Below are 27751 nucleotides of genomic sequence, written 5' to 3' on the forward strand. Positions count from 1 at the left end.
AAAATCATCCGAAATGGGACAGGGTGGGTGGGCGGGCTAATATTTTGCCTTTTTTTCTTAAAATGTATAGCCATCTTTTCACAACGATTACAGAAGTTGAAATGTGTCAACTTGATAACACGCTTTCCCAAAGGTCTAGGGCGAAAATTTCGTTCCTTTGTTTACGTTCGTTATCTTGACGTTGACGTTTTTACGACGTGTGTTGTTCCTGTTTTCCGAGTTAACATCGCGGTATGAACATAAACGATGTTAAAAATGCTGTTTGACCGCCGCCGAGGAAAATGTGTCACCTGATTGCAATGTTATTGGCATGCAGGTGTTGCGTAAGAGGTCGGGGAATTTTATGGGAGAGCCTCGCGAGATCGGCTTCCGAAATTTGGTCAGTCGGTAATTATGTTCGCGGTTGAGGTTCTTGATCGAGCCGAAACGAATGGCTCTTGTGGGAAAACGAATGTTGTGTTTTGTATGATTACGGATATCCTCGGTCTAAAACTTTCTGAAACATTAATGTAAATGAGACCATTGTGTAGCCGCCGCTACATTAAATACGAATTATATAATTCACGGTTTCTATTTTATGATTACAACAGAAACAAAATGCATCTGGACGCGAATTTATATGCACAAATTATCGTTTCGCAAATCCTAGAATAGGAAAAAGTGGTCTTCTCTTTGTCTAACGAAAATTTGATGACGTCGTTTCAGTTTTTGACCCAGAAGTTAATTCAGGCTTTCAAAATTGAAACATTGAAAAACCGAAAAATTGAAAATTCGAAAAACTGAAAAAAATTTCCGAACTCATTTTCACACGAGTTTAAATAGAGCGCGTGGCGGCAAAAAATTCAGATGTGATGAACGATAAGTCACCCCTGTTCCAATAATTATTCTTTTGTTCCTCCACGCACACTGTCGCCATTTTACAACCAACAAAACCCTCCGCTAACGCATAAATGCGTACTAAAAATCCACTTTATCGCTACTTCCGACACCACATTAAATAATCACTTTTGTTGTAATGCATATGCATTTTTCACGTTTTAGCTTTCTTCGCTCTTATCATTATCAACAACCCAAAACGACCTTCCCTTCAGCCGAAGGTCTAGATAGTTCCGCGCTTTCTTCGATATGTACATTGTAAAAACGAATAGAAATAGAATAATCACTCGACATAGTCGAGGATGTTGTGGTTGCGAGTCCTCTGCAAAATTTCCATTTCTTGAAGGACCAATTGCAAAAAAGCCGTAAAATTGAAGTGCTAAGGTTATGTTATCAATTACCTGTTCCCGGTTCGTTTTTAAGACAGTCGAGCAGGTGTTACCGCCATCTTTCACGCATTAAAAACCTTGTGTTATAGGTTTAATGCCCTCAGAGACCGTACCTATGAGTGTACGTCGGGAGGGGAACTTCAGGTGGATCGGTTGCATTCTCCCTTAGTCATAATTGTGTTTGGATGAATATATTAAATTGTACGGGGTCTCGTCAGCAAGTTTCACACTATTGGAAAATTTTAACTATTGATTTTCATGAACTTCACGTTTATGTTAGTTGTTTTTAATGGGTCTACATACATACAAACACACAGACCGAAAAAAAGGTTTCGTCCTATCTGTAAATTAATCTTAAGTTCGAAATCGTTGACTCCTTATCAGTCTAAAAGGTCTCATAAACATACAATAAAAACATTGCTACCAAATGAAATTTCCAAATAAATAATTAATTGGTTATGTAATACCCATAAATACTAAATTATTTTATTAAAGAATGCGATGTTAATTTTTTACAAATAAATCAAGTAAGTATATGGAGGTCTCCAAAATTTTGTCATTTTCAGCCTGAATAATTTCCAAATTTGGGAAAGAAATGACGACCGAAAAATCAGAAAACGAGAGAATCCCAAAATTGAAAAAGAAAAACTCGAAAAATCGAAAATTTGGAAACACCAAAAACTCGAAAATTAAAAAATCCTAAAACTAGGATACAGAAAAATTTTAAAATCGACGAAAAATTGGAGAATAGAAAACTGAAAAATCTCAACATAGGGACATTGAAAAACTGAGATACGGGAAAATTAAAAAATCCAGAAATCAAAAGTCCACAAACAATCGAGAATATGAAAATCGGAAAACTGAGAAGTGGAGACACCGAAACACGGAAAAATTGAGCAATCGAGAAATGAGAAATTCAAAATATTAAAAAATTAAAACTTCTAATAGTCGAAAAACGGAGGAATCAGAAAGTGGAAAAATCAAAAAATCGGTTGATAGCAAATTAGGAAATTTAGAAACACCAAACACTGGAATATTAAACAATCGGAAAATTTAAAAATTTTTTTTGCAATTCTTGACTTGAACAATAAAATAAATTGATTCAGTCATTAATTTTTTTGAATCACAATGTATATGCAAATTCAAAACATATGAATGGAATGATAAATTACAAGTACAGAATCATCATATTTTGTTTATTTACTAGATAGGATTTATTCGGCAAACTTTTGAGCTGACGTCATCAAGTTTTTGGAGGGGATAAGCAAATATATTTTGACTAAAGAGTTAAGATGCTCTTTATAGCCGTAAAACATCTGCAACATTTCAAAACATTCGGGTTACCAGATTCAAAATTAAATTGCAAAATGTTTCATAATTTTAATTTTTTCCCAAAAATCTCGACGTTTCGGGTAAAAACTCAATTCGGAGTCGTAAACTACATGTGCTTTTTTTAATTCAATTTAAAACCCATTTACTATGTACAATTTTGAAGTGACGTCATCGCATTAGTGGTGGGGATGATTAGACAAATTTTGATTAGCGTTTTACCATCGACATGATATTCCTAATATAAGTACAAAATTTCACAACAATCGGTCCAGTACTTTCGGAGATTATCTGTCTAATAAAAATCCGGGACGGCAGACAGACGGACAGACAGGCGGAAATGGGAGCCCAAAATCGAAAAATTTAAATTTAAATTAAAAAAAACAAATTGCTAAAACTGAAAAATCGAAAAACTTATGAGTGGAAAAATCGTGAAATCGAAAAGTCCAGTAAAATTGAAAAATCAAAAACCTGAAAAATTTAAAAATCGAATAACTGAGAAATTGAAAAGTCCTAAAACTGAAATGTGGAAAAACTGAGAAATCCAACAATTGAATCGAAACATGGAGCATTTGGGAAAATTTAAACATCGATAAATTAAACATCAAAAGATCGAGAAATCGAGAAGTCGAAAAATTGGAAAATGAATAATCTAAAGATCGAAATAGCTCGAAAAATTTGAATTTAAATAAAAAAAAATCCAAAAATTGATAAAACTGAAAAATCATAAAAATTGAAGAATCGAAAAATTTAAAATTTAAAAATGAAAAGTCGAAAAATTGGAAAATGAACAATCTAAAAATCGAAATAGCGCAAAAACGAAAAATTTAAATTTAAATTTAAAAAAAATCAAAAAATTGATAAAACTGAAAAATCGAAAAATTGAGGAAACGAAAAATATCAGATTTAACGACAAATTGAATAATCGAAAAACTGACAAATCAAAAAACGATAAATCGATATTAAGAAGAATCTAAAATAAAAAATTAAAAACTTGAAAAATGTAAAAATCGAATAATTGAAAAGTCCAGAAATTGAAAAGTCCCTAAACTGAAATGTAGAAAAATTGAGAATTTTAACAATTGAAGCATCTAAATCAAAGCATCAAAATATCGAGAAATCGAAACATTTTTCAAATCGAATAACCTAAAAATCGAGAAATCAAAACTGCCCAAAATCGAAAAATTAAACTTTGAAAAATTGAAATTACAAAAAATCAAAAAATAAGTAAAACTCGAAAATCGAAAAATTGAAGAATCGAAAAACAAAATTTAAAAACGAAACATTCAAAAATCGAAAAACTGAAAAATCAAAAAACGATAAATCGAGAAATCGAAAAACCTAAAATTTAAGAAATCAAAAAATTTAAATATCAAAAATTGAAAAATCCCAAAATTCAAACATCGTAAGATTGATCAATTGAGAAATAGAACAATAGAAAAATCGAAGAAAAATTGCAAAAACCAAAACAGAAAATTCCCAAAACTGATGTCGAAGAATTGAAAAATCGAGAAATCGAAAAGTCCAGTAAAATTGAAAAATCAAAAACCTGAAAAATTTAAAAATCAAATAACTGAGAAATTGAAAAGTCCTAAAACTGAAATGTGGAAAAACTGAAAAATCCAGCAATTGAATCGAAACATAGGGCATTTGGGAAAATTTAAACATCGATAAATTAGAACATCAAAAGATCGAGAAATTGAGAAGTCGAAAAATTGGAAAATGAATAATCTAAAGATCGAAATAGCTCGAAAAATTTAAATTTAAATAAAAAAAAATCCAAAAATTGATAAAACTGAAAAATCAAAAAAATTGAAGAATCGAAATATTTAAAATTCAAAAATGAAAAGTCGAAAAATTGAAAAATGAACAATCTAAAAATCGAAATAGCCCAAAAACGAAAAATTTAAATTTAAAAAAATCAAAAAATTGATAAAACTGAAAAATCGAAAAATTGATGAACCGAAAAATATCAGATTTAAAAACGAAAAATTGAATAATCGAAAAACTGACAAATCAAAAAACGATAAATCGATATTAAGAAATATCTAAAATAAAAAATTAAAAACCTGAAAAATGTAAAAATCGAATAATTGAAAAGTCCAGAAATTGAAAAGTCCCAAAACTGAAATGTAGAAAAGTTGAGAATTTTAACAATCTGAATCAAAGCATCAAAATATCAAGAAATCGAAAAATTTTAAAAATCGAATAACCTAAAAATCAAGAAATCAAAACAGCCCAAAATCGAAATTAAAATTTGAAAAATTTAAATTACAAAAAATCAAAAAATTGAAAAGTTGAAAAATTTAATAACCGAAGAATTGAACAATCGAAAAATATAAGATCAAAAAACGAGAAATCGGAGAATCTAAAATTAAGAAATCAAACAACTGAAAAATCTGAAAACGATAAATCGAGAAATCTAAAATTTAAGAAATCAAAAAATTAAAATATCAAAAAATTCAAGAATCAAAAATTGAAAAATTCCAAAAATTGTTCAATCAATAAATGTAAAAATAAAAAATCGAAGAAAAATTGCAAAAAGCAAAACAGAAGATTCCCAAAACTGGAGCATCGAAAACTGGGATATCGAAGAATTGAAAAATCGAGAAATCGAAAAGTCGAAAAATTTAGTAAAATTGAAAAATCAAAAACTTGAAAAATTTAAAAATCGAATAATTGAAAAATCGAGAAATTGAAAAGTCCCAAAACTGAAATTTAGAAAAATTGAGAGAAATCCAACAATTGAAAATTTTGAAAAATTGAAAAATCGAAACATCGAGCAATTGGAAAATTGAAACATCTCTAAATCAAAGCATCAAAATATCGAGAAATCGATATGTCGAAAAATTGTGAAAAACGAATAATCTATAAATCGAAATAGCCCAAAATCGAAAATTTTAAATTTGAATTAAAAAAATCCAAAAATTGATAAAACTGAAAAATCAAAAAACTGAACAAACGAAAAATATAAAATTTAAAAATGAAAATTCGAAAAATTGGAAAATGAATTAACTAAAGATCGAAATAGCCCAAAAACGAAAAATTTACATTAAAAAAAAATCGAAAAATCGAAAAACTGAAAAATCAAAAAACGATAAATCGAGAAATCTAAAAACCTAAAATTTAAGAAATCAAAAAATTTAAACATCAAAAATTGAAAAATCCCAAAATTCAAACATCGAAAAATTGATCAATCGAGAAATAGAAAAATAGAAAAATCGAAGAAAAATTGCAAAGACCAAAACAGAAAATTCCCAAAACTAAGGTATCGAAAACTGAGATATCGAAGAATTGAAAAATCGAGAAATCGTAAAGTCGAAGAATCTAGTAAAATTGAAAAATCACAAACCTGGAAATTTTAAAAACCGAATAATTGAAAAACTGAGAAATTGAAAAATCCCAACACTAAAATGTAGAAAAATTGAGAAATCCAACAATTGACAAGTTGAAACATTGAAAAATCGAAACATCGAGCAATTAGAAAATTGAAATATTTATAAAAAGTCTAAAAATTGTGAAAAACGGATAATCTAAAAATTGAAATAGTCCAAAATCGAAAAATTGAGGAACCGAAAAATATCAGATTTAAAAACGAAAAATTGAATAATCGAAAAACTGACAAATCAAAAAACGATAAATCGATATTACGAAAAATCTGAAATAAAAAATTGAAAACCTGAAAAATGTTAAAATCGAATAATTGAAAAGTCCAGAAATTGAAAAGTCCCAAAACTGAAATGTAGAAAAATTGAGAATTTTAACAATTGAAACATCTATAAATCAAAGCATCAAAATATCGAGAAATCGATATGTCGAAAAATTTCGAAAATTTTAAATTTAAATAAAAAAAAAACAAAAATTGATAAAACTGAAAAATCAAAAAATTGAACAAACGAAAAATATAAAATTTAAAAATGAAAATTCGAAAAATTGGAAAATGAATAAACTGAAGTTCGAAATAGCCCAAAAACGAAAAATTTACATAAAAAAAATCCAAAAATTGGTAAAACTGAAAAATCAAAAAATTGAAGAATCGGAAAACATAAAATTTAAAAACGAAAAATTGAAAAATCGAAAAACAAAAAAACCAAAAATTGGTAAAACTGAAAAATCGAAAAATGAAAGTATCGAAAAGCATAAAATTTAAAAACGAAACACTCAAAAATCGAAAAACTGAAAAATAAAAAAACGATAAATCGAAAAACCTAAAATTTAAGAAATCAAAAATTCAATCAATCGAGAAATGGAAAAATAGAAAAATCCAAGAAAAATTGCAAAGACCAAAACAGAAAATTCCCAAAACTAAGGTATCGAAAACTGAGATATCGAAGAATTGAAAAATCGAGAAATCGTAAAGTCGAAAAATCTAGTAAAATTGAAAAATCACAAACCTGGAAAATTTAAAAACCGAATAATTGAAAAACTGAGAAATTGAAAAATCCCAACACTAAAATGTAGAAAAATTGAAAAATCCAGCAATTGACAAGTTGAAACATTGAAAAATCGAAACATCGAGCAATTAGAAAATTGAAATATTTATAAAAAGTCGAGAAATTGTGAAAAACGGCTAATCTAAAAATCGAAAAATTGAGGAACCGAAAAATATCAGATTTAAAAACGAAAAATTGAATAATCGAAAAACTGACAAATCAAAAAACGATAAATCGATATTACGAAAAATCTAAAATAAAAAATTAAAAACCTGAAAAATGTTAAAATCGAACAATTGAAAAGTCCAGAAATTGAAAAGTCCCAAAACTGAAATGTAGAAAAATTGGGAATTTTAACAATTGAAACATCTATAAATCAAAGCATCAAAATATCGAGAAATCGATATGTCGAAAAATTGTAAAAAACGAATAATCTATAAATCGAAATAGCCCAAAATCGAAAATTTTAAATTTAAATAAAAAAAAATCCAAAAATTGATAAAACTGAAAAATCAAAAAATTGAACAAACGAAAAATATAAAATTTAAAAATGAAAATTCGAAAAATTGGAAAATGAATAAATTAAAGTTCGAAATAGTCCAAAAACGAAAAATTTATATTAAAAAGATCCAAAAATTCGTAAAACTGAAAAATCAAAAAATTGAAGAATCGAAAAACATAAAATTTAAAAACGAAAAATTGAAAAATCGAAAAACAAAAAATCCAAAAATTGGTAAAACTGAAAAATCGAAAAATTAAAGTATCGAAAAGCATAAAATTTAAAAACGAAACACTCAAAAATCGAAAAACTGAAAAACCAAAAACCGATAAATCGAAAAACCTAAAATTTAAGAAATCAAAAATTCAATCAATCGAGAAATGGAAAAATAGAAAAATCGAAGAAAAATTGCAAAGACCAAAACAGAAAATTCCCAAAACTGAGACATCGAAGAATTGAGAAATCGAAAAATTTAAAAGCCGGAGAATTGAACAGTCGAAAATTAAAAATCAAAAAACGAGAAATCGAATCTATTATCTAATTTACGCATTCATTAATTTTTTTGAGTCACTCTGTATATGAAAATCCAAAAAAAATGAATGGAGTGATAAATCACAAGTACAGACTCATCATATTTTGTACAGTTTAGATAGGATTTATTCGGCAAACTTTTGAGCTGACGTCATCAAGTTTTTGGAGGGGATAAGCAAATATTTTTTGACTAAAGATTTATGATGCTCTTTATAGCCGTAAAACATCTGCAACATTTCAAAACATTCGGGTTAGCAGATTCAAAATTAAATTGCAAAATGTTGTTTTATAATTTTGAATTTTTTTTCCAAAAATCTGGACGTTTCGGATAAAAACTCAATTCGGAGTCGTAAACTACATGTTTAGGACTATATTATTTTATACAATTTAAAGCCCATTTACTATGTACAATTTTGAAGTGACGTCATCGCATTAGTGGTGGGGATGATTACACAAATTTTGGTTAGCGTTTTACCATCTACATGATATTCCTAATACAATTACAAAATTTCACAACAATCGGTCCAGTACTTTCGGAGATTATCTGTCTAATAAAAATCCGGGACGGCAGACAGACGGACAGATAGACGGAAATGGGAGACCTATTTCTTGGTATTCTAGGGGTCATGAAAGACCGAAAAAACGTAAAAGTAGAGAGTCGGCCGACGGGCTCGATTACAATACTTCCTTTGCTTACGCTCGGGAAGTAATAATCAAGCTGGCCTTGTATTTCTATAACAAATCTTGATGGAAATTTGAGTTCTGGAATTCTTTTCTCAGTCCTGTATATACCGACGACGTTGACTCGGAAACACAAGCAACTACGCAGATAAAAGCGTCAAGATAACGTCCGTAAACACAACAAATTCGCAACTCCACGTTGCAAACTTCGCCCTAAACCTTTTCGACCCAGGAAAGTGTCACGTGACCGAGTTGTCGCGGCTATTAGTGCGGTCGTAAATATCGCACCACATTCATTAACCTGACAGATTTACGAGATAAGGAGGAGATAAATTTTATCGGGCTTCTAATTAAAGGCCCAACACCGAATCTATTTGTGAACAGTGGTGGTTTGGGCTGCTGCGTCGACAAAGAAATAATGAGCGTATTTACCATTTCTGCAGCGTGGTGTCACCCCATTTCAGCGGGAGAGGGCTGTTGGAGATGAGTTCGAAGACTTTTTCTTTTAAATGCGATAGCGGCAGTGGATAGTTCATTTTTGCGCATTTTCACAGCCGGGAACGTTTTGCAACTGGGGGCTTATCGGTTGTTATGCGTAGATAAGAGGCGATATTTAGCGCAAGTCCAAATTCGGACGCTGATAGGAGGAGATAGTGTGGGTTTTGTTTTGCAGACTTTGGAGTTTGAGGCGTGAATGCGGTTTTATGGGTTTAGTAAAGTTGGTTTGGGCGGGAAAAGGCCGGGGGGTTGAGGGATGGAAATGGGGAGGGGGGACATGTGGTCAAAGGGCAAGTGCGGGTGCTTTCCCTATCTTGGAAAAAATGTTTACTTTAGATAAGAGGGCGATAGCGGTGTACTATTTTGGCATACTTTGGCACTTCTAACAGGATAAAAATAACGACAAAAATAGGGTCTACTATTAAATTAACGTGAAAATATTTTTAATCACGATTGAAAAAATTTCTGATGATTTTCGAGTACTACTACTTAATATGGTGGGTACTTCTGAGTTATGCATAATAAATAACTCATGAAATTTACTGATAATGCTGCCACTGCAACAATGTTGATAAGATTTATCCGTACAGATGTTTTTATTATTATTAATATTCGTTTCGATTGCAAGAATTTTATTTATTTTAAAATCGGACCAATTTTTCAATACTTATTAAGTTTTTGATCATTTTCGAGCACCTGCAAAAATTAGTTTGACATTTTTTTTATGATTTCAAAACCTAGGAGTTTTTGGTTTCATACTGAATATTTCAAAAATCTTGTTCTGGAACAATAAAATGTTTATATATTTCGAATTAGCACGTTGAGATCTACATCCTAGAATTTTTTACAAATTTGTCTACTTTTAAAAACCCTCAAATTTTTTATACTCCTCCTTTATGAAATTTTTTATCATCTTTCCACCTTCGAAAATTAGCTAGATATTTTTTTGAAGAATTGAATTCCTACGAGTTATTTTGGTTTTCATTTCTTCGAAAATTCCTACTATTTTTGCAAAATCGACAGTTGAAATACTCGTATGTGAACTTTAAAGAATATTAAAAATTTGGTTTTCAAACCGAATATTTTGAAAATCTTGTTCTGGAACGTGGAACAATAAAACATTTTCGAATTAGCACGTTCAGATGAACATCTTACAATTTTTTGTAGATGTTTTGACAAAAAATCGCAAATTTACCCTACGAAATTTTTTGTAATTTTTCAACCAACTTCGAAAATTAATTGAAGCTATTTTTTGTAGTTCAACTCCCAGAAGTAATTTTCGGCCTCATTTTTTTAAATTACTACCATTTCATTAAAACCCTTGAGATTTTTTCAAACTTCTTAAAAATCAAGACACTAGGATCCGCTGAAAATCCTCAAACTTTCTCAAAAACAAAACACCCGGAGCCCCCGAAATTCTTTAAAACTTTCAGAAAATGAAAATAGTAAGATGCCCAGAGTTTCTTAAAAACTTTTCAGAATCAAAAAATTCACCTAAAGTATAGTAAAATATATCCAGCATTTTTGAGTTGAGTCTTTAATTTACAGAATTTTGTGATAACGTCATCAACATTTTTGCAAAGACACTTGGATTGGTGCACTGTAATACTAAAAATAACAGTATTGTATACCCAAAATTTTCTGGGATTAAATTTCACAAGTTTTTACAAGATTAATAGGGGCAAAATCAGTTTTATCTTAACAAATACTAGGCCGCCCACCCACCCCCTATTTTCCCAGAGGATATGTGATTTGCCAAAATCAGTCTTATCTTACCAAGTACTAGCCCCGCCCACCCACCCTCTGTTTTATCAGAGGATATGTGATTTGCAAAAATTGTCTTATTTTACCAAGTACTAGCCCCGCCCACCCGCCCCCAATTTTTTCAGAGGATATGTCATTTGTCAAAATAAGACTTTGTTAGCAAGTACTAATTAAGATAATACTAATTTTGGCAAATCATATACTCTTTGAGAAAGTAGAGGGAGGATGGGCGGGGCTACTACTTGCTAAGATAAGACTGAACAATATGGACAGTCATTAGAATGAATAGGGTGGGCGGGGCTACTGCTTCCTAATAAGGCTCTTTAGATAAAAGTTAAACTCAGCCCCACCCACCTCTGTTCCGTATTTCGCTAACTTATTTCATTTACTGTGAAATGGGAGTTGAATTCTATTTTGACAAGTGGTAGGATGTAAGATTTAAAACTAAGTGGCCATGCCCACCCACCCCTATTTTCTCAGAGGATATGTCATTTGCCAAAATCAGTCTTATTTTACCAAGTACTAGGCCCCGCCCACCCGCCCCTATTTTCTCAGAGGATATGTGATTTGCAAAATCAGTCTTGTCTTACCAAATACTAGCTCCGCCCACCCGCTCTTTATTTTCTCAGAGGGTAGTACTTGCTAGTACTTGGTAAGATAAGTCTTATTTTGGAAAATAACATATCCTTTGAGAAAATGGCGGCGGGTGGGCGGGGCTAGTACTTGGTAAGATAAGACTGATTTTGGCAAATCACATATCTGAGAAAATAGCGGGCGGGTGGGCGGGGCTAGTACTTGCTAAGATAAGACTGAACAATACGGAGATTCACTAGAATGAATAGGGGGTAGGTGGGCGGGGCTACTATTTGCTAATAAGGTTCTTTAGATAAAAGCTAAACTCAGCCTCGCCCACCTCTTTTCCTTATTTCGCTGACTTCTTTTATTTACTGTAAAACGGGAGTTGAATTCTGTTTTGACAAGTGGTAGAATCTAAGATTTAAAACTGAGTAAAAAGTGGCCCCACCCACCCACCCCTATTTTCTCAGAAGATATGTCATTTGCCAAAATCAGTCTTATCTTACCAAGTATTGGGACCCACCCACCCGCCCCTATTTTCTCAGAGGATATGTTATTTACCAAAATCAGTCTTGTCTTACCAAATACTAGCCCCGCCCACCCGCTCTATATTTTCTCTAGTACTTGGTAAGATAAATCTTATTTTGGCAAATGATATATCCTTTGAGAAAATGGGGGCGGGTGGGCGGGGCTAGTACTTGGTGACATAAGACTGATTTTGGCAAATCACATATACTCTGGGAAAATAGAGGGTGGGTGGGCGGGGCTAGTACTTGGTAAGAAAAGACTGATTTTGGCAAATCACATTCTCTGAGAAAATAGGGGGCGGGTGGACGGGGCTAGAACTTGCTGAGATAAGACTGATTTTGACAAATAACATCCTCTGGGAAAATAGGGGGAGTGGGCGGAGCTAGTACTTGCTAAGATAAGACTGAACAATATGGACAGTCACTGGAATGAATAGGGGGCGGGTGGGCGGGGCTACTTCTTGCTAATAAGGTTCTTTAGATAAAAATTAAATTCAGCCCCGCCCACTTCTTTTCCCTATTTCCCTGACTTCTTTTATTTACCGTAAAATGGGAGTTGAATTCTATTTTGACAAATGGTAGAATCTAAGATTTAAAACTAAGTAAAACGTGGCCCCACCCACCCACCCCTGTTTTCTCATAGGATATGTCATTTGCCAAAATCAGTCTTATCTTACAAATTATAAGGCCCCGCCCACCCGCCCCTATTTTTTCAGAGGATATGTGATTTGTCAAAATACGACTTTGTTAGCAAGTACTAATTAAGATAATACTAATTTTGGCAAATTATATGCTCTTTAAGAAAATAGAGGGATGGTGGGCGGGCCTACTGCTTGCTAAGATAAGATTGGGCAATATGGACAGTCACTAGAATGAATAGGGGGTAGGTGGGCGGGGCTACTGCTTGTTAATAAGGCTCTTTAGATAAAAGTTAAACTCAGCCCCGCCTACTTCTTTTCCGTATTTCGCTAACTTATTTTATTTACTGTAAAATGAGAGTTGAATTCTATTTTGACAAGTGGTAGAATCTAAAATTTAAAACAAACTAAAACGTGGCCCCACCCACCCACCCCTATTTTCTCATAGGATATGTCATCTGCCAAAATCAGTCTTATCTTACAAAGCACTAGGCCCCGCCCACCCGCCCCTATTTTCTCAGAGGATATGTGATTTGTCAAAATCAGTCTTGTCTTACCAAGTACTAACCCCGCCCATCTGCCCTTTATTTTCTCAGAAGGTGGTACTTGCTAGTATTTGGTAAGATAAGTCTTATTTTGGCAAATGACATATCCTTTGAGAAAATGGGGGCGGGTGGGCGGGGCTAGTACTTGGTAAGATAAGACTGATTTTGGAAAATCACATATTCTCTGAGAAAATAGGGGGCGGGTGGGCGGAGCTAGTACTTGCTAAGATAAGACTGAACAATATGGAAAGTCACTAGAATGAGTAGGGGGTAGGTGGGCGGGGCTACTGCTTGCTAATAAGGCTCTTTAGATAAAAGTTAAACTCAGCTCCGCCCACCTCTTTTCCCTATTTCGCTGACTTATTTTGACAAGTGGTAGAATCTAAGATTTAAAACTAAGTAAAACATGGCCCCACCCACCCACCCCTGTTTTCTCATAGGATATGTAATTTGCCAAAATCAGTCTTATCCTACCAAGTACTAGGCCCCGCCCACCCGCCCCTATCTTCTCAGAGGATATGTGATTTGCCAAAATCAGTCATGTCTTACCAAGTACTAGCCCCGCCCACCCGCTGTTTATTTTCCCAGAGGGTAGTACTTGCTAGTACTTGGTAAGATAAGTCTTATTTTGACAAATGACATATCCTTTGATAAAATGGGGGCGTGTGGGCGGGGCTAGCACTTTGTAAGAAAAGACTGATTTTGGCAAATCACATATACTTCGGGAAAATAGGGGGCGGGTGGGCGGGGCTAGTATTTGGTAAGAAAAGACTGATTTTGGCAAATCACATATCTTCTGAGCAAATAGGGGGCGGGTGGGCGGGGCTACTACTTGCTAAGATAAGACTGATTTTGCCCCCATTAAGCTTGTAAAAATTTGTAAATTTCAAAGGTGTTAAATTGCATATTTCCATAGTAATGAGTTAAATTCCTAAATCTGATTGGATATTTATTTTTTAGCACTCAGTCATTAATTTTTCTGAGACAGCCTGTATAAGTAAATTAAAAAAATATTAATTATACGTATATTAAAAATAAAACACAAGTATAGACTTATCATATTGTGGACATTTAAAATTGGGCAATATTTTGAGGTGACGTCATCAATTTTTTAGGGGGATGACCAAATACATTTTGATAAAAAATTTACCATAATTATAACTTTAAAACATCTCCAAGATTTTGCAGTTCCTGGTTAAATCAATAAAATAAATTCACCCATTCATTAATTTTTTTGAGTCATATTTTGCACATTTTAAATAGGATTTATCCGGCAAAATTTTGAGTTGGCGTCATCAATTTTTTGGAAGGGATAAGCAAATATATCTTTATTAAAAATTGATTATGCTTCTGGGTAAAAACTCAACACGGAGTCATAAACTACATATTTTTCAAATCAGCACGTCGAGATCTATGTTCCAGAAAAAATTTGGTTTTCAAACCGAATTCCGAATATTTCGAAAATGTTGTTGTGGAGCAATAAAACAATAATTTACGAATTAGCCCCTTGAAATTTACATCTCTAATGTTTTTTTAGATATTTGATATTACTTTTTTATTTTATACTTTCCAAACACGTCAATTTTTCAATTAAATTTTTTAGCATTTTCAATCACCTTTGAAAATCGGTTTTTCGCTTCCAAAACTAAATTGTAAAATGTTATTATATATTATTTTTTTTCATACAAACACCTGGATATGAATGCTAAAAACCCATATTTCGTATTCATAAGCCACAAGTGGTGGAGTATATTATTTTATAAAATTTAAATATATTTTTTCGGCAAAATTATAGAATGGTAATTTCTGATAATATAAAATTTCACAACAATCCGGACAGATGGTAGACAGATAGAGAGAGGCAGACGGACAGACAGGCAGACAGACAGACAGACGGACGATTAAGCATTTAAGATTGAAAATAATAGACTTTTATTGTAATGGAGAAACCTGGATATTTCCAAAAATGGGAGCCAAATTCGCCAATGTAAAAATTGACAAGCCACCGACAAAATTATTAAAAAATATCTATATTAATCAAACCTTAATTACAAAATTCCAAACCCAAGTATCAGCTTGGGCATATCATAAACTACTTAATTAGCGGATTACAAGCCCAAATTATGAAGCTGACAAAGTTAAAAATGTATGGCTTCAAGCCCTAAGCAATTTTACTCTTCAAAAGTGAACCAATAGTATAAAACGCTGCGAAAACCTCATTTTTGATACCTGGAACAAGAACAAGTCCAACCTAAATCTTCAGGTGGACCTTCTCCTAATAACATTTTTTTTAACAATAGTTTCATTTTTATTTCAATTTCTGTTTTCGGTTTTGTTCAGAATTTGGAATTTCCAGTCAAATAAACCCCATCGAACATACCTGTTAGTCAAATTATTGCGCTCATCCTTATTCCTCAACGAGATAACACGTGACACAACATCCATATCAATAACGGAGGGCTGGTCGTGAATGGTGGCCGAATAGGGCGGAGGAACGGCGTCCTTCTCCAGGGTGCCGACGGGGGTATGCATCATTTATCTGGAAAAGCGAGCTTCATTTACAACTGATAGGGAAATTCGCCACGATAAAAATAATCGCGGTTACGTTTATCTAAATCGTCGCAGGTGTCGGCCGACCTTGTAGAAGAATAAAATTATTATCGAAAAAAGACCGGTCATGATCATTGTCGGGTTGGACTGTCGCCGGGCGTAGGTACGACATGGGGTTGTCGCCGGAGGGGCGCACTATGTTAATGTAAAGGGCAAGCTGCATTCATTTACGAAATTTTATGATTCGATCGATTGTGTAGACGGTGGATAGGAAGTTGGGGATGATGTTGCGAGGGGTGGCCGAGTGGCGACTTGGCAATATTGCTGGTTTTACGGAGGGTGAAGGGCTGGGGTGGACACGTGCACGTTTGTTAAATAATTTAGCGGTGTGTGATGGGACCGGCTACAAGAAATATAGCAATTTTTTCCTTTTTTCTATGACAAAGTAATATTATTATTATTATTATTATTATTATTATGGATCACAAACTGCAGCTTTTTTCATGTTCTAAGCTCGTCAAAGTAGTTCAAAAAACCAAAAAAATATGACAGAGAAATATCGTAAGAATTTTACTATTACTACAAATTCAAATATTTTTAATGTATATTTTGCGTTGTTAGTAATACAACTCCATTGTCATTGTTTAACACATATCAGCAGCTAAGGTTACTACTGATTCCAGAAAGGAAGTGTTTAATAAAAGCCGTATGTCCAGTAAGTTCAAGTTTCCATGTCAGGATTATCTGAAACATTTAAACCGTAATCGCAGTCAGGACAAACGTACTACATGTTTTAAATAAGTATATATTTTCACGAATACCCTGTCTGAAACAAGTTTGTTTTATAGACGAACAGGATTTTTTTTTTATTTTGCTGAACAATTTGCCATTTCCCTGATTAAATCAAAAAGTTTGGAAAATTCCAGAGCTATCAATTTTGCAATTTCAAAGTTACATCGTAAAATGTTGCCATATAATTTTGATTTTTTTTTCCAAAATGTTTCAATTTTTCGGCTTTGTAAGATTATTTTTCAGTTTTTCAATTTTCCAACTTTTAAATTTATCAATTTTTAGATTTTGCAATTTTTCGATCTGAGTTTCTCGAGTTTTCAATTTTTTTTTCAATTTTCCAATATTATAAGTTTTTGTGTTTTAAATTTTGATTTCCTCAATTTTTCGTTTCTTCACGTTTTCGATTTGCAACTTTTCATTTTTTAGTTTTTGGGTTTTCCAAATCTTTTTTTGATTTGCAATTTCACGAGTTTGTAATTTCTCAATTTTTCGTTTCGGTTTTTTATTTTCTTTATTTTTTCATATTTCGCTTTTTGAATGTTCAATGTAAAATTTTTCAATTTTTCGATGTTTCAACTTTTTGATTTTTTAATTTTTAGTTTTTCAGTTTTAGATTTTTCTTTCTTTTTTCAAATTAAATTAATAATAATGATTTTTAAAATGTTTCATTTTTTCGAATTTTACGTTCTTGGAATTCTTTTGATTTTTCAATTATTGAATTTTAAAACTTTTTATCAATTAGTCGATTTTCGAATTTTTCTATTTTTAATTTTTGAATTTCTCGATATTTAATTTTTCAATTTTCATATGATCTTTCAATGCTCCAGTTTTTCCGCTTTAGAATTTTGACGATTCCATAATTTTTCGATTTCACAATTTTTGGGTTTTCCAGTTTTTCGATCCATTATTTTTTTTTCGATTTTTAAGTTTCTCGAGTTTTAGTGTTTCAATATTTCAATTTTTCGTTTCTTCAGTTCTTCAAATTTTAATTTTTCGATTGGCACATTTTATAATTTTGTTTTAAATTTTGATTTCCTCAATTTTCGATTCGCGATTTTTCAATTTTTGATTTTTTTGTTAGTTCAAATTCTATATATTTTTTCTTTTTTTCTCTTTGTTTCCAATTTTTCGATTTGCGAATTTTCAATTTTTCATTTTTTGCTTCAATTTCATTCTAGTTTAAATTTTACAATTTTTCAGGTTTTTGAGTTTCGAACTTTTCCATGTTTCAATTTTTAGATTTTGCAACTTTTAGAATTTGCGATTTTACGATTTTTTAATTTTTCGATTTTCCAATTTTTCGTTTCAGTTTTCTATTTTCTTTTTTATGTTTTCAATTGTTCGTTTCTTCAAATTTTCGATTTGCAATTTTTAGATTTTTCTGCTATTTTTCTCATTTTAATGCATATTTTAAAAATTTTTACTTTTTCAAATTTTAGGATTTTAGAATTCTTTTGATTTTTCATTTAGTCAATTTTGCAATGTTTCTGTTTTATAATTTTTGGTGTTTTAAATTTTGATTTTCTCAGTTTTTCGTTTCTTCAATTTTTCGATTTCCGATTTTTAAATTTTTCATTTTTTATTCCTCCAAATTCTAGATTTTGCAATTTTTCCTTTCGATTTTTTATTTTATTTTTTTGTGTTTTCAATTTTTCGTTTCTTCAATTTTTCGATTTGTAATTTTTAATTTTTTTTTGTTTTTTCAATTTCACGATGTTTTAATTTTTCAATTTTCCAACTTTTGCATGTTTCAATTTTTTTATTTGCAATTTCACGAGTTTTAATGTTTCAATTTTATGATTTTTCAATTTTTCGTTTCGGTTTTCATTTTATTTATTTTTTCAATATTTCGGTGTTTCAATGTTCTGTTGTTATAATTTTTTCTTTTCAATGTCAATTTTTTCAATTTTTGGGTTTTTCAATTTTTCTTTTAACTTTTTGATTTTTTAATTTTTCGTTTTTTCAGTTATAGATGTTTCTGTTTCTATTTTTAATTTAAATATATGTATATAATAATTTTTAAAATGTTACACTTGTTCAAATTTTACAATTTTAGAATTGTTTGGATTTTTCGATTATCGTATTTTAAAAATTTTTGATTTAATCGATTTTTCAATTTTTAATTTTTCAGTTTCTCTATACATATTTAATTTTTCAATTTTTATATGATTTTTCGATATTACAGTTTATTCGCTTCAAATTTTGACGATTCATTGATTTTTTCGATTTTTAATATTCTCGATTTTGAATTTTTCAATGTTTCAATTTTTCGTTTTTTCAGTTCTTCGATTTTCCACGTTTTCGATTTTACAATTTTTCGCTTTTTCAGTTTTGCTATTTTTCAATTTTTTCCGATCTTTAGTTTTTCAATTTTTAATTTTTCGACTTGCAATTTCTCCGTTCGATTTTTGTTTTCTTTATTTTTTTTCAATTTTTCAATTTGATAATTTTTGTGTTTTAAATTTTGATTTTCTCAGTTTTTCGTTTCTTCAATTGCTGGATTCGCAATTTTTTAATTTTTAATTTTTTTTTCCTTGAAATTCTAGATTTTGCAATTTTTCGTTTCGGTTTTCTATTTTCTTTTTTTTATGTTTTCAATTCTTCGTTTCTTCAAATTTTCGATTTGCAATTTTTAGATTTTTCTGTTTCTTTTTGCATTTTAATGTATAATAATTTTACAAATGTTTTACTTTTTCTAATTTTAGGATTTTACAATTCTTTTGATTTTTCATTTATTTAAAACTTTTTCATTAAGTCAATTTTACAATGTTTCTGTTTTATAATTTTTGGTGTTTTAAATTTTGATTTTCTCAGTTTTTCGTTTCTTCAATTTTTCGTTTAGATTTTTTGTTTTATTTTTTTTTTGTTTTAAATTTTTCGTTTCTTCAATTTTTCGATTTGTAATTTTTCATTTTTTTCTGTTTTTTCAATTTCACGATCTTTTAATTTTTCAATTTTTCGGTTTTCCAACTTTTGGATGTTTCAATTTTTAGATATCGCAATTTTTTGATTTGCAATTTCACGAATTTTTATTTTCTTTATTTTTTCAATATTTCGGTGTTTCAATGTTCTGTTGTTAAAATATTTTCTTTTCAATGTGAAATTTTTCAATTTTTGGGTTTTTCAATTTTTTCTTTCAACTTTTTGATTTTTTAATTTTTCGTTTTTTCAGTTTTAGATGTTTGTTTGTATTTTTAATTTAAATATATGTATATAATAATTTTCAAAATGTTTCACTTTTTCAAATTTTACAATTTTAGGATTGTTTGGATTTTTCAATTATTGTATTTTAAAAATTTTTGATTTAATCGATTTTTCAATTTTTAATTTTTCAATTTCTCAATACATATTTAATTTTTCAATTTTTATATGATTTTTCGATGTTACAGTTTTTTCGCTTTACAATTTTGACGATTCATTGATTTTTTCGATTTTTAATATTCTCGATTTTTAATTTTTCAATGTTTCAATTTTTCGTTTCTTCAATTCTTCGATTTTCCACGTTTTCGATTTTTCAGTTTTGCGATTTTTCAATTTTTTCCGATCTTTAGTTTTTCAATTTTTAATTTTTCGACTTGCAATTTCTCGGTTCGGTTTTTGTTTTCTTTATTTTTTCAATTTTTCAATTTCATAATTTTTTGTGTTTTAAATTTCGATTTTCTCAGTGTTTCGTTTCTTCAATTGTTCGAGTCGCAATTTTTAAATTTTTCATTTTTTTGTCCCTTCAAATTCTAGATTTTGCAATTTTTCGTTTCGGTTTTTGTTTTTCTTTTTTATGTTTTCAATTCTTCGTTTCTTCAAATTTTCGATTTGCAATTTTTAGATTTTTCTGTTTCTTTTTTCATTTTAATGTATAATAATTTTAAAAATGTTTTACTTTTGCAATGTGTCTGTTTTATAATAGTTGATGTTTTAAATTTTGATTATCTCAGTTTTTCGTTTCTTCATTTTTCCGAATTCCGATTTTTAAATTTTTCATTGTTTATCCCTTCAAAACCTGGATTTTGCAGTTTTTCGTTTCGGTTTTTTGTTTTACTTTTTTTCGGTTTTCAATTTTTCGTTTCTTCAATTTTTCAATTTATAATTTTTCATTTTTTTTTTGTTTTTTCAATTTCACAATGTTTTAATTTTTCAATTTTTCGATTTTCCAACTTTTGGATGTTTCAATTTTCAGATATTGCAATTTTTTGATTTGCAATTTCACGAGTTTTAATGTTTCAGTTTTTCGTTTCGGTTTTTATTTTCTTTATTTTTTCAATATTTCGATGTTTCAATGTTCTGTTATAATTTTTTCTTTTCAATGTGAAATTTTTCAATTTTTTGGGTTTTTCAATTTTTCATTTAACTTTTTGATTTTTTAATTTTTCGTTTTTTCAATTTTAGATGTTTCTGTTTCTATTTTTAATTTAAATATATGTATATAATAATTTTTAAAATGTTTCACTTTTTCAAATTTTACAATTTTAGGATTGTTTGGATTTTTCAATTATTGTATTTTAAAAATTTTTTATTTAATCGATTTTTCAATTTTTAATTTTTCAATTTCTCTATACATATTTAATTTTTCAATTTCTCTATACATATTTAATTTTTCAATTTTTATATGATTTTTCGATTTGACAATTTTGCGATTTTTCAATTTTTTCCGATCTTTAGTTTTTCAATTTTTAATTTTTCGACTTGCAATTTCTCGGTTCGGTTTTTGTTTTTTTATTTTTTCAATTTTTCAATTTCATAATTTTTTGTGTTTTAAATTTCGATTTTCTCAGTTTTTCGTTTCTTCAATTTTTCGATTTCCGATTTTTTATTCCTTCAAATCCTGGATTTTGCGATTTTTCGTTTCCATTTTTTATTTTACTTTTTTTGTGTTTTAAATTTTTCGTTTCTTCAATTTTTCGATTTGTAATTTTTCATTTTTTTCTGTTTTTTCAATTTCACTATCTTTTAATTTTTCAATTTTTCGATTTTCCTACTTTTGGATGTTTCAATTTTATGATTTTTCAATTTTTCGTTTCGGTTTTTCTTTTCTTTATTTTTTCAATATTTCGGTGTTTCAATGTTCTGTTATTATAATTTTTTCTTTTCAATGTGAAAATTTTCAATTTTTGGGTTTTTCAATTTTTCTTTTAATTTTTTAATTTTTTAATTTTTCGTTTTTTCAGTTTTAGATGTTTCTGTTTCTATTCTTAATTTAAATGTATGTATATAATAATTTTTAAAATGTTTCACTTTTTCAAATTTTACAATTTTAGAATTGTTTGGATTTTTCGATTATTGTATTTTAAAAATTTTTGATTTAATCCATTTTTCAATTTTTAATTTTTCGATTTCTCTACACATATTTAATTTTTTAATGTTTCAATTTTTCGGTTCTTCAGTTCTTCGATTTTCGCTTTTACAATTTTTCGCTTTTTCAATTTTTTCCGGTGTTTAGTTTTTCAATTTTTCATTTTTCGACTTGCAATTTCTCGGTTCGGTTTTTGTTTTCTTTATTTTTTCAATTTTATAATTTTTTTGTGTTTTAAATTTTGATTTTCTCAGTTTTTCGTTTCTTTAATGTACGATTTGCGGTCTTTTAATTTTTAATTTTTTTTTGTTCCTTCAAATTCTAGATTTTGCAATTTTTTGTTTCGGATTTTTATTTTTTCCAACTTTTGGATGTTTCAGTTTTCAGATTTTACAAATTAGAATTTGTCAAAGAAAAATTTTTCAATTTGGGTTTTTCAAATGTTCGGTTTTCAATTTTTAGATATTTCAGCCTTTTGATTCCTTAATTGTTCGTTTTTTCAGTTTTAGATTTTTTTGTTTCTATTTTCAATTTAAATATATAACAATAATTTTTAAAATGTTTCACTTTTTCAAATTTTATTTTTGGAATGCTTTTGATTTTTCAATTAGTCGATTTTTCAGTTTTTCTATTTTTAATTTTTCAGTTTTTTTGGGAATGTTACACTTTTCCAGCTTTTTTCACATTTTTTGGGTTTTTCAATTTACCGATTCGATTAGTTTTTTCTTATTCCCAATTTTTCAATTCACTAATTTTCGACTTTCCAGTTTTTGTATTTTTCAAGTTTTGGAATCAAAAAAACGGAAAAATTCAACAACTGACAAATCGAAAATGAAAAAACGACAACGAATAAAATGAAAACTGAAAAATCTAAAAATTGGGAATCGAGAACTTGAAAAATTGACAAACTTAAAAATCGAAAAATTACAAAACCGAAAAAACCAGGTCTATATTGTAAAACACGAAATACTGAAAATTAAAGAAATCGGAAAATCGCATTTCTAGAAATCCAAAAAATGGGAAAATCGAGGAATTGGAAAATTGCAATCAAAAATCAAGGAACGCCGCACGTATTTACTGGTCCAAAGACCACTTTTTATCACCGAATTCCTTATCAATTTTCGCGAACCGTTTTCGGCTTAACTGTTATTAATATCAGCCCGCTCTAATCTGTTTGCACGGGATTTCAGCTAATAGTAGTCCTTAAATATTTACATTTCACTCTTATCAACAACACTAATTAAATTATTTCCAAGACCGCTGCTTTAATTGAGTTTCGCAACCAAACCAACAATAAACCCTCAATTAGTGCATTTTCGCGTTATCAGCACATTACAGTTTTGACAAGTATTTACGACACTTCATTCCGAGATTGGAAATTCGGCGATTCGGGCCCTCGAGCGTGTAGGCAACACCGCATTTCTGTTATTTGCAAATGAATTCATTTACGCATTCTGAGCCAGATAACAAATAGTATTTCCATTATAAGATAAGTTAATAACCTCAGCGTGATGTTTCCTAAAGCTGCCACGAGATCTGTGTCAGTTGATTAAACTTTATCTGCGACATACCTAAAGTTGTTTTGATCATCGTGGAATCGCATACTAATTTTTATATTTAAACTAGTCGAGCCGTGTTTATTAAACATAGTTCGCATTTTATGCAAATGTGGATGTGTATTAAATAGTTCCGTGACTTTTATTAGAAGCGTTGAGGGTGATGGATGGAAATCTATGGCTTAATTCGCGAAACTGTGTACACACAAAGTAGAAAGTAGCCAATATACTCGATACAAGGCCAAGTAAATTTTGCATCATGTTATCAATGGTATTTTTAATTTGTATACGAGCACTTAATTGCGGAATATATTTGCAAATGATGATTTCGTGACGATCACGTAATTAGCGAAACGAGGATGGTTCGAACGTCATTTTCGCCACTAAAACGAAAAACACTAAAAACTGGTGTAATAAAACTGAAAAGAAAAAAAATCAGTACGCCGGACTTTATTCTGGTTAATAATAAATAATTATTAATTAGTAACCCAATTTGTTTGCGTGCCAGGACCTCAAAACTATGTCTGTGCAATCGTGCACAGTTTTGCTTGATTATTAACCTTGGATATTCAGCAGAATTGGGTTACCAGAGAACACAGACAATAGAACCATTCTCATCTACCTGAACTTCCAAAAATGAGCAAATTTATTATTTCACACAACATCGACTGACTGATTAAAGATTTTGTTTGTTTTTCTGCATTTATCACAAACGAGATATTAATTCCACGCGATTATCAATAATCTCTTTCGCAACGTCTAAAAAACGTTGTTATTTGTTTCCAAGCGCAGTAGATTCTGAAAGTTGGCCAAAGCTATTTAGACAATGTGGAACTTCCATTTAAGTGGATTACATGTGCGCACAACTCCAATTAAAACTTTCCGTTCTGTGCTACTAAAATTATAAAAAAAACCGCTTTTGCAGGGTTGCGTCCATCACACGTTCACTTTCTCACAATCAATATGAATATATAAATGTTTCAAGCTTGGCCAAGTTCAACAACAAAGCTATTCCCCGGATAAACTGTCCCGCAATAAATCAACGTTTCCTGTTCCAATGGCTCGATGCCACAAAGAACACCCTCCACCCACCCATAAACGCAAAAAGCCAGAAAGACACACCCTAGAGACGCAAACCAATAAAGTGGAGGAATGGTTACGAAAAACCCATATTCTAATTTTTGAAAGTTAACTATGTGAGCGATCCGCAATTAAGTGGGGTTTTAGTTATGAGTCAAAATGATAAATTATGAGTTTAGATACTGTCTGCGCAGTAAATCAGGTTTTGATGTGACGGCTGGAAAAACAACATAAATTTCTGCGTTTTAAGAAATATTTGATTGTTTTTTGAATAGACAAAACTATTATCATTTCAAATTTTCACGATTATCTGGACTATTTTTAGTTTCTCTAGTATACGGTAGTAAATATAAATTTATTAAAGATGTCACTGTTTTGATAAGAGAAAATCCTTTTATATTTACGATATTATAATCTATTGTTGTCTTACTCGGGTTTTTTTTATAACGAAATAACGAACTAAAACTATCTTGGGTACACAGCTCACACAAGAATAAAACGATTAGAGGTCCAATTATATCAGACAAAGCTTTATCGGATTAACACTTATAAGAGTTCCAGTTTTTCGCCTTTGGAAGGTACATAGAAAGCATTTACCTGAATCAATCTGACGTTAAAGCTAAACTGTAGATTTCGCAAAACACGAAAATACGGGTTTTCTTTTTTGTCACCATCAAAACTCCCCAAAAAACCAGTGACGATAAAAGTAAGGTTCTACCGTCAAATTTTGTGTTTTTACTTCCCGGCCTGTACTTAGTTTATGAATTCGTGTTCAGTTTTACTCCACACATCTAGATTTTTTGAAAAAAAAAAAAATCAAAATTCTATAGCAACTATAACTCCTGGGGGCGAATTCTTCAAAAAAATATCTTTAGCTAATTTTCGAGAGTGATCGAAAAATGTTTTTCGTTTTCCAATTTTTCGAGTGTTCAGTGTTAAATTTTTCAAAAATCGATTTTCCAACTTTTGAATTTTGGAAAATTTCGATTTTTCACATTCTTATTCCTTCATTTTTTTGAATTGCAGTTTTCCGGTTTTTCAGTTTACGATATTTCAGCTTCTAGATTTGCAATTTTCGAACGTTCAATGTTAAATTATTCAATTATAGATTTTTCAACTTTTGATTTTTGCAATTTTTAGATTTCTCTAATTTTTACTCCTTCAATTTTTCGATTTGCTATAATTCGTTTTTAAAAAAATTCCATATTCCATATTCAAGATATTTTAATTTTTAGTTTTTTAAATTACATATTCGATTTTTCAGTTTTTCTATTTATCTTGCGAATTTTTTAATTTTTGATTCCTCAGTTTTTCGATGTTGAAATTTTTATTTTCATTTTTTAAGATTCTTCGATTCTTTCGTCTCCCAATTTTTTTTATATATATTTTGATTTTTTAGTTCCTCGATTCGTAATGTTTTATTTTCCGTCCTTAAAATTACTTGATTTTTCAATTTTTGAATGTACAGTTTCTCGATTTTTAATTTAATTATGTTTCAGTTTTGCAATTTGTCTAGCGTTCAGTTTTAAATTTTTTTCAACTCTTATTTTTTACAATTTTTGGATTTCTTTTCTTTCACTTTTTCAATTTTTCGGTTTCTGGATTTTTAATTTTTCGACTTTTTGGTTTGTTAATTTGCAATTTTTTTTTGAGCATTCAAACTCAAATTTTTGAATGATCGATTTTTCATCATTTGAATTTTGGAATTTTTCGATTTTTCACATTTTATCCGTTTAATTTTTTATTTGCTGCTTTGTGTTTTTGCAATTTTTCGATTTCTATATACAGGGTGTTATTGAAAGGTACGTACAACAAAATGGACAGTTATTCGCGAAGTCTAAGAAATCTGATAAACTTTTTGAATTTTTAGTTTCCCAGTTTTTAATTTTACTATTGTTTAGTTTCTAGCTTTGCAATTTTTCAAAAGTTCAGTCTTAAATTTTTCAATTATTGATTTTTCAAGTTTTGAATTTTACAGTTTTTGGGTCCCTGGAATTTTGGAAATTTTCGATTTTTCAATTTTTATTCTTTCAATTTTTCGATTTTTCAATTTTTCATATTATCGATTCGCAATTTACATTTTTCAGTTATCGATTTTTCAACTTTTGAATTTTACAATTTTCCATATTCCGGATATTTTAATTTTTCGTTTTTTTAATTATTTGATTTTTAATTTTTCGATTTGGAATTTTACGATTTTTCAATTTCACGTTTTTAATTTTTGATTTTTCAGTTTTACGATTTGCAGTTTTTTAAACCTTCAGTCTTAAATTCTTCAATTACTGATTTTTCGACCTTTAAATTTTATAGTTTTTGAATTCCTGGAATTTTTGTTCCTTCAGTTTTTCGATTTGCAGTTTTTCCAGTATTTAATTGGAAATTTTTCAATTTTTCGTTTCTACAAGTTTTTAATTATTTTTTTAACAATTTTCCGATTTGCAATTTTTCAAATGTTTCATTTAATTTTTTTTGTTTTGCTTTTCCACTTTTTAAATTTTTCAGTTTTTCGATTTTTCAAGTTTTCAAATTATCGATTCGCAATTTTTTTAGCGTTCAACCTTAAATTTTTCAATTATCGATTTTCAACTTACGGATTTCTCAAATTTTTATTTCTTCAATTCTTCGATTTGCAATTCTTCGTTTTAAAAATTTTCGTTTTTATATTTTCCAAAATTTCAAGATATTCTTTTAAATGATTTGACTTTTTAATTTTTCGAGCAGCAGTTTTCCGATTTTAATTTAGTAGTGATTTTTCAATTTTACGATTTGCAGTTTTTCAAATTTGTCCGTTTGTCCTTGATAAAATAAAATACTTCATTTTTCGAATTTCCACCTTCCCGATTTTTTCAGTTTCTAGATCTGCAGTTTTTACCGCGTTTAACTTAAATTTTTCCGTTCTCGATTTTTCAACTTTTGAATTTTAGAATTTTTGAATTTTTCAAATTTGTATACCTTTAGTTTTTCAATTTTAAATTTTTCGTTTTTAAAATTATTTGATTTGATTGAGAAAATTACACACTCCTATACTTGTGGATTATGAATCCAGGTTAAGTTTTTACCGTAGACACCCAGATTTTTTAAAAAAAAAGAGCTGAAAATAACTTCTGGAACTTAAACTACAAAAAATATCTGTTTTCTAAGTTGATTGAAAAATGATCAAAAATTTCTTGGAGGTGTGGGGGAGTATTGAAAAATTAAGA

The 27751-nt window shown here is 29.5% G+C and overlaps 1 protein-coding gene across 3 annotated transcripts in view; it reads right to left on the reverse strand.

The window, feature by feature from the left end:
- LOC135127669 (mitogen-activated protein kinase kinase kinase 13-like) overlaps window positions 1-27751 on the reverse strand; it is an 85061-nt gene that overhangs the window by 49778 nt on the left and 7532 nt on the right. For 2 of the 3 annotated variants that reach the window (XM_064054201.1, XM_064054202.1), the window contains exon 2: window positions 15667-15825. In XM_064054201.1, coding sequence (XP_063910271.1) covers window positions 15667-15821 — 155 coding nt within the window. In that variant the 5' untranslated portion in view covers window positions 15822-15825. Of the gene's footprint in view, window positions 1-9170; window positions 9322-15666; window positions 15826-27751 lie in introns of those variants that run through there. The other variant, XM_064054204.1, reaches the window with a different exon arrangement.

This window comes from Zophobas morio, unplaced genomic scaffold, assembly GCF_036711695.1.
Source record: "Zophobas morio isolate AGI-343-1 ecotype UQ-CSIRO unplaced genomic scaffold, CSIRO_AGI_Zmor_V1 ptg000012l, whole genome shotgun sequence".
Taxonomy (NCBI): Eukaryota; Metazoa; Arthropoda; class Insecta; order Coleoptera; family Tenebrionidae; genus Zophobas; species Zophobas morio.